Source organism: Telopea speciosissima, chromosome 7 (assembly GCF_018873765.1).
Source record: "Telopea speciosissima isolate NSW1024214 ecotype Mountain lineage chromosome 7, Tspe_v1, whole genome shotgun sequence".
Classification (NCBI taxonomy): Eukaryota; Viridiplantae; Streptophyta; class Magnoliopsida; order Proteales; family Proteaceae; genus Telopea; species Telopea speciosissima.
The window spans coordinates 26993216-27000895 of record NC_057922.1 but is presented as its reverse complement, the minus strand read 5'-3'; the positions used below and the strand labels follow the sequence as shown (position 1 = coordinate 27000895).

The window sequence follows — 7680 nt, the reverse complement described above, 5'->3', positions numbered from 1 at the left end:
AAGGGAATAATTTAAGTTCGGGTCCGCGTACCTTTAGGAAGTACATTGGGGACTTATACCCATCTCTTATGAACCCATCTAAGAATGGGCTTTTCCTAATTAAGGTTGTGGGCAGGCCCATTTAACCTATTGACCCAATGATGGGTTATTCCATCCACTTACCCACATAGGGCTAATGGGTTGACCCATTAAGCCTCATGACCCATTTGACTAGAGGTACCCAAATACCCATTTATTATAAATGAGTCCATGAGGAGAGAGAGAACATCACTTCTCCTTCATCATTCTCTTCTACCCTAAATCGTGGAGGAGAGAAAGAGGAGAGAAAGAGGAGAGAAGAGAAAGAGGAAGGAGAGAGAGGCTTGGAGGAAGGTGGAGACCCCATCTCTTGGGCCATAAATCGTGGAGCTCTCATCTTGGGGTAGGTAAGCTTCTTCCTTCTTCTATTTTGGATTTTAAAAGGGGTTGGGTAATGGGAGAGATTGACCTAGATCTCTCTTGGAACCTAGGGAGTCGATGGAGCTTTAAAGCCAAGCTATGGTGGAGTCATTTCACTCCATTATGAGCTCTAATGTGAGGGTTCTCATTGCCATTTGAGAGATTTAAGGTTGGACCCTAATGAGCTTAGGATGGAGTTTTCTTGAAGTCCTTGTGCTTTAAAAATCACTTGAAATGGGGTCCTTGGAGGGAATCCTTGGATTTTGGACTGAAGGTGTGAGGGTTTACATGTGGGTTCAAACTGCAAGAAACCACCCCGAAATTACCTTCGAGAAGGATTACGTGAAGGTCGGATTACACTCGGTTTCGTTTTACGAAACCACATACACATCCGACCTTGACCAAAATTGTCCTGAGTCCTGTGAAGGTCGGACTTACACTCGGTTTGATTCGAAACCACATCTCATCCGACCTTGACTAAAAGCGTCCCAACCCCGGTTTCCTAGGATTTACATGTGGTTGTAGAATTTTGGCATGAAACCACTCTGCAACCACTTCGTTCTGAAACCTTATACTTAAGTGTTTATGGGAGACCTTTTGAGGATCCGTTCCTTCGCTCGTTTAACCTTATTTCACTCTTTGTATAGGTTAAAATATTCACTTTTGTGGCTTTTGCTTGATCGAGGCGACAACGATAATCTTGGTGCTTGGCGTATACGTTGTGAGTGGGTTTGGTCGTTTGGGCTTGTTATTATTATTGCATTATATATTATGTAATCATTATAATTAATAAGCATGTTTGCGCATATTGCATAATTTTATATCTATTTGTTATAATGTTGATTGGTAATGTTGTACCTTGATGGGTCTCGGTGCTGGTGGATGCGGTCTGAACCCGAACACTATATACATTTATGAAGAAATTATGTTGAATGTCATGTTGAATCTGTATGCGCCGTGCCGTCTTGTGTAACCGGCACTAAACCGGATGAAAAGTTGATGCGCCGGATTACCTCTCGGGACGATAGGACTTGCATGTAGTATATTTGTGGCTAGGATTTCACACCCTTATGCTCGACCCTTACCAACGAGGGTTTAGGTGTTGGGTAATCGTGCCGGATTACGTGGAGGTGGGAGAGGCCGATCATGGTAGTATTGGTTATCGAGTGCCACTTTGAGTGGTCTTGGAGGCTTCGATCTGCGTAGGTCCCACATGACAATTGAGGTTTCATTGTGGCGATAAGTTAAGTGACCCGAGTGTCTCCGGAGTTGTCACGATGCATATGCCATTGACTTAGTTGTTTGTTAGGTGGAAAAATGGACTTAACATGTGCATGCATCATTGGACTATGTGAATTGCGTGTTTGTGCATTCCCATCCCCTCAGCTCGGTGGAGCTAACCCCCTCGTGCGCACACTTTTTAGATTATGGTGCGGTGACGGATATCTCGCGGGACTTGGAGTTCACCCTCGGGATACGATGAGATCGGTGAGGAGGAACCGGAGGCCGTGTTTGAGGAACATGGCGGCGGGTGTCCTTGCGATGATTGTGCCTACGGGCGTGAGGATATTCGGGACTCGATCCCTTTTGATTACTTTTGAGGCTAAGGCCTATGGTGAAATACTACTTTGTAATACCATTTTTGATAGTTATTAGATGGTCATTGGAAATGTAACTAATTCTTGTATTTATCATCTAGTTTTGAACATCTTGTAACTATTCGATTTATACGCTTGGCAATACTACGATCCTTGGAATGTAATATTCCTCTTTTCGCATTCTAATGTTATATTGTGTTAATATTGGATATGGTATGCGTTGGGACACGTGTCGGTGATCGGGCGGTTTAGTAGGATGACACGCGTCGTCCTAGTCACCCTTTATATGATATTATATTCCTTATGCTGGAATAGGGCGTGACAGTCTCTCTCTCTCTCTCTCTCTTTTGATAGGACTTAGGAGGGCGATATGTCATTTGACCAAAGAGAGAGGAGAATGAGGCAAAACATATGTTATGCAGACTGCGTTCTTTCTCCCTTAAAAAATATGGATAAAAGAACGTTGTCTGATAGTGTGGCCCTTGCACCCAAACACAAGAACACACGAATTTTTTTTTTTTTTGTGTGTGAAAAACACACAAAATTACTACCCTCGCCTCCATTGAAATAAAATAATCACCCACTCGTTATTGTCTTGATCATCTATTTTGACGGTCACTTTCTGGGTTTATGTGTCTGCATTTGATTGCATATTTCTTTGAGTTGGCTCACGTTCACATACATGAGCGTACAAGAACAATTCCCAACTGTTCAGATGGAATCCATCTACGTGGGACCCACAAAGTGGATTCCGTTTGAATAGTTGGGAGCCGTTCTCATACGTGAACGTGAGCTGGACTCTATTTCTTTTTGGAAAAATTACATGATTAGCTATTTTTGGGTTTTTATTTGCAAAACTGTCCACCTTATGTTTGAATTAACAAAAATAGATAAAACTGGACAAATACAGTGTCTCTCCCTCCCACACTTACTTTTTAAGACATTTTTACCCCTGCCATTGCCTTCTCGCCCAAGCATCCTCCGTTCCCTGCAGCCCCACCCTTGTCCCAGCCACCGCCATTCTTTGCTACCCCAAGTAATAGAGGGAAAAAAATAGAAGAGAATTTTCCAGAGGATAACTACTGAGGAAGACAAAGGATGAAAGAGAGTCACTGTTATGTCTAGTTTTGTAAAACTAAACTTATTTGTGTCTATTTTTATTAACTCAAACATACAGCAGACAGTTTTGTAAATGAAAACCCAAAAGTAGCTAATCATGTAATTTTCCTTTTTTTTTTTTTCTCTCTCACAAAAAAGAAAAGAAAAAATGCATAGTTTTTTTTTATTATTTTACAATAAAGGGAAGAAGTGTATTGTTTCTTAAATATAAAAGGAATTTTGTGAAGAGTATAAAAATAGGAAAGAAAAAATAAAAAATTAAACTGACCCAAACTAGAGACAGTGAGAGACTCTTTAGAACAAGATTTTAGTAATCGATATTGGTCTCGATCGATAACAATCCAATATTGGTCTGGATTGGTCTATGTCGGTCATGTTTCTTTAAAAAAAAACTTGATACTTTACATTTTTACCTTTGTCCGTACCAATTCATCGATAGTGGGATTAACCAGGAATGGATATCGATGGAGAGACTCGGCTGATCCAGTCAATCCGATACCGATTCCTCAAACCATGCTGGGGCGTGTCTGTAATTTCCGACTTCTATGGGTAACGTGAAAGTTGATTTTTCCAATCCCAAGCCCGCGATAATGAATTTAGAAAACAAAATAGATCTTTTCCAAATCTGGACAAAAAATATCCCAATCGAAAGGCCAAAGTACGCCTATCTTTATTTTGAGAATTAAGTCACATCTAGCGCGTGACTTCCGTAATCATCACGTTTCTCGGACACTGTTAACTACACAATTTATATACTTAATTAGTTGAAAATTAACAACTAATTTCTAATACTTCTCTTTTTCTTTTCTTTTCTTTTCTTTTTTTTTGTACTTTTCCAGAAATTCGAAACATCCGAACTTCCACTAGAAATAGCAGTTCCCACTAAACTGAAAAAGGTGTGGTGTGTTAAGCAAAATAAATATCCCCTTCACCCGCCACAGTGAACCCATCACCCATCAATGGCCTCTTCATTTTCTTCTTCGTCTTCGTTTTTGATTCTAGGGTTTGTTTTGAGTTTGTTTCTTCTGCAAATCAACCTTTCCTATTCTCTCACCTGTTCATCACAGCAGTTCTCGAGCAACAGACTTTATGACCACTGCAATGATCTTCCACACTTGAGCTCTTACCTTCACTGGACCTACGATTCATCAAATTCGTCTCTGAAGATAGCTTTCTTGGCTACTCCTGCTAAAACTGATGGATGGGTTGCTTGGGCTATCAATCCTCAGTCACCTTCCATGATTGGTGCTCAAGCTTTGATCGCTTACAAGTTGGATGGGAATATGACTATGAAGACCTTCAATATAACCTCTTACAAATCAATCACTCCTTCGAAAATTGCTTATGAGGTCTGGGATATGGAGGCTGAGTACTCAGATGGGATGATGAGGATCTTTGCAACCGTAGGATTACCCAGTCAGATGACGACGATTAATCAAGTTTGGCAGGTTGGGGGTGCTGTGTCAAATGGGATTCCGGTTATTCATGCGTTCCAGTCTGCAAATTTGAACTCTAAGGGAACCCTTGATTTGTTGAAAGGGGAGAGCGGCTCCACGACTGGAGGGAATGATAGGATTAGGAAGAAAAACGTGAGTTCAGTTTGGTCGATTTGTGCTTGTTTAACCTCTGTGTTTTCAATTTTCTTGAAGCAACTTTTAATTTTTTCTTAAAACAGATTTTGTTCTGGTGTGTTATTATTAGTGCCTTTGGCCTATAATTTTTCTAGCTTTATGAGAGATATTTTTGGTATGGGCTGCTTAATATTACTTCTTTTTTGGGTCAAAGAATGTTAATTTTTTATTGGTGCAGTTGAAGATGAGATTTGGATGTTTGGGGGGGGGGGGGGGTTGTTAAACAATAGTTTTAGATCCGTTGGATAAGTACTTCAAAATTTTTTCTTATCTGATTTACATTTGTCTGAACTCTTGATCTGAATTACATATTTTTGAAGAATTGTTAACTGATGCAGTGGTTAATAGTTACTGTTTGTTTTGACGATTACTTAATATGACTCCTCTGTGATAGGAAAAACCAGTTCTTACTTTTTTCTATTACGGGTTATTTGTTAAAGACTTATTAAAGCTTGACCAAGTAGTTGGCTGTGGTTCCTATCAGATTCATGGAATATTGAATGCTGTCAGTTGGGGAATTTTGTTTCCCTTTGGAGCCATTATTGCAAGGTACCTGAGGACGTTCCAGTCTGCAGATCCTGCGTGGTTTTATCTTCATGTGTCCTGCCAGTTCTCTGCTTATGTTGTTGGTGTTGCTGGTTGGGCAACTGGTCTTAAGCTTGGGAGTGAATCAAAGGGAGTGGTGTACTCTGCCCACAGAAATATTGGGATTGCCCTCTTTTGTGTTGCAACTGTGCAGGTAATAATCCTTATTTTTCAGTTTAGCTGATGTTGGGTATTTCTTTCTGTTCATTGATTTTTGTGTCCAATATTGTGTCTTTGATGGATTACAAATCAAATTTTGCTCTTAATATTTACTTAGTAAAGAGAGTCAACCTGGGTCATCCTTGTTTCTTGATCCCTCTCTTTTTCCAATCACAGTTCTTTTGTTGGTTTTCTGATTGATTCTGGGAAATTTTATAAAAAACATGAAGCATAAGAACCAGATTTTTAGCTTGTTACTCGGTGAACTTGGCCAATATAATTTGAAAACCAGTAAGCTAAGCCAATTTTTAAGCTTTACCCTGTTACACTTGAATGCTGAGTTTTTTTTTCGTATGGGAACAGATTTAAAACTTTTTTTTGCCACGTTTGGTAGAGAAAGTCAAATCTGTTTATATCTTAGAAAATGATTAAGAGCCACAAGTTTCCAACTTAACATTTATCAAATACATCTGATGGACATATCTGATTGTTCCTCCCTGACTGTTTATGTAGATTTTTGCAATGTTCCTGAGACCTAAGAACGATCACAAGTACCGCAAATACTGGAATGTCTACCACCATGGTATTGGCTACACCATTATCATCCTTGGCATCATCAATGTGTTTAAAGGTCTGGATATATTGGTTCCTGATCACAAGTGGAAGAAAGCTTATGTCATTGTGCTTATTGTGTTGGGTGCTATTGCTCTTCTGCTGGAGGCAATTACATGGACTGTAGTATTGAAGAGGAAGTCTAGCAATTCTACCAAGCCATATGATGGCACCAATGGCAGGCAGTAGCTGCTCACAATATGATCTGTTGGTTGTTGTTCTTGCAGAATCTTCTTCTTTGATCTTCTTATTGTGTATTAATTCAGATGATGGGTTGTTATTGTTGTTCACAGGAGTTTCTCTTTCCCCCCTCCCCCAACTTTTTGTTCATCTTGTGTATACTGGGTTAGTTGCAGACCTGCAGTTGGGTGTCCCTTTAGAATATACAAATAGGTTTCAGTTCTGTTATTCCTGTCTGTCTTATATTAGGTATGGGTTGAGGGTTTTACAGCCCCCCAAACATATCTGTCTATTTCTCTATTGTAATACATAGAATTGCATTCAACCTTTTGAAATCAATCATGGCCCCTTGTTTATTCTTCGTTTCTGCTTTAGTGTGGTGTTTCTGTACTGCTTCTTGGTGAGATTTTATGGAGGTAACATTGAGTTGTTAAATTTACGATTTGACCCAATTGTACAAAGGAGACAAATTGTTGGGGTTCTCTTCTTATCGGTTAGTTTTAACTTTTAAGGGTAAGTTCTATCCAAGTCCTTAACAAATGGAATCAGAGCAAAGGTCCTAGAAGAGCCAAGATGTGATAACCAAGTGAAGGTGTTCATATCAATCTACTACTATTGTTTTGATATTTGAACGGGAAAAGAGTAGTGACTTAGTGAGTAGTTTTCACTACCCAAGGATATTCTATTAAGGTGTGCACTAGTCTCGTGGAATGTGGAGATTAGTTAGCTTAGCACTAAAGTGACACTAACATAACTGGTTCCACTTTCCTGCAACTAAATTATTCCCCAAAGTCATTTTCAACTTGATTAGTGAGAAAACTCTCCACGTGAAAGGGCCCCTCCCTCTCCCAGGCTTTCTCTAGCTTTCTCTGTGAGTCATTCTAATTCCAAGCATCGTAGAAGACAAGGCTTACCCCCTTTACAACTAAGTTATAGTTGCATAGGAATTGAAAATAAAGACCCATTTTTTTTTATAGGATGGGAATCTTTCAAAAGGATTTAGTTTAAGGTTATAAGCCTCTCCGTGAAACGGGAGTTAAGGTTACGTCTATGTGTATTATATTCTTTTTAGATCTACTATAGTGGTGGGAGCCTCTTGCATTGGGTACGTCATTTTTATCTTTTGTAAAGATTATGAGAAACTTGACCGCACATGTAGACGTAGTTTAATACTTTTTGTATTGCAATACAAACATGTTGTTGGGTATCTTAATCTCATTACATTAATGACTAATCACCTACTTAATCACCTGAAAGGGATATCCTAGAATCCTCGTGATGCTTTAATTAACATTTTGTGGACCCCAACAAGGAGTGCATTCCACACCACTTTAATTGCAAGAATGAATACTAATTTC

General features: G+C 39.4%; 2 protein-coding genes across 2 annotated transcripts in view; one reads left to right on the top strand and one right to left on the bottom strand.

Moving 5' to 3' along the window:
* Positions 1 to 631: 631 nt before the first annotated feature.
* LOC122667912 (protein CMSS1) overlaps positions 632 to 7680 on the bottom strand; it is a 30890-nt gene continuing 23841 nt past the window's right edge. The window contains exons 7-8 of the mRNA XM_043864395.1: positions 5789 to 5796; positions 632 to 648 (exon numbers count right to left, since the gene is read on the bottom strand). The gene's annotated coding sequence lies outside the window, so the exon portion shown is untranslated. The remainder of the gene's footprint in view (positions 649 to 5788; positions 5797 to 7680) is intronic.
* LOC122667911 (cytochrome b561 and DOMON domain-containing protein At3g25290) lies at positions 4069 to 6678 on the top strand. Its single transcript, XM_043864393.1, has 3 exons — positions 4069 to 4744; positions 5271 to 5525; positions 6044 to 6678. The coding sequence occupies exons 1-3, from the start codon at positions 4115 to 4117 to the stop codon at positions 6329 to 6331; spliced, it is 1173 nt and encodes a 390-aa protein (XP_043720328.1). The 5' UTR covers positions 4069 to 4114; the 3' UTR covers positions 6332 to 6678.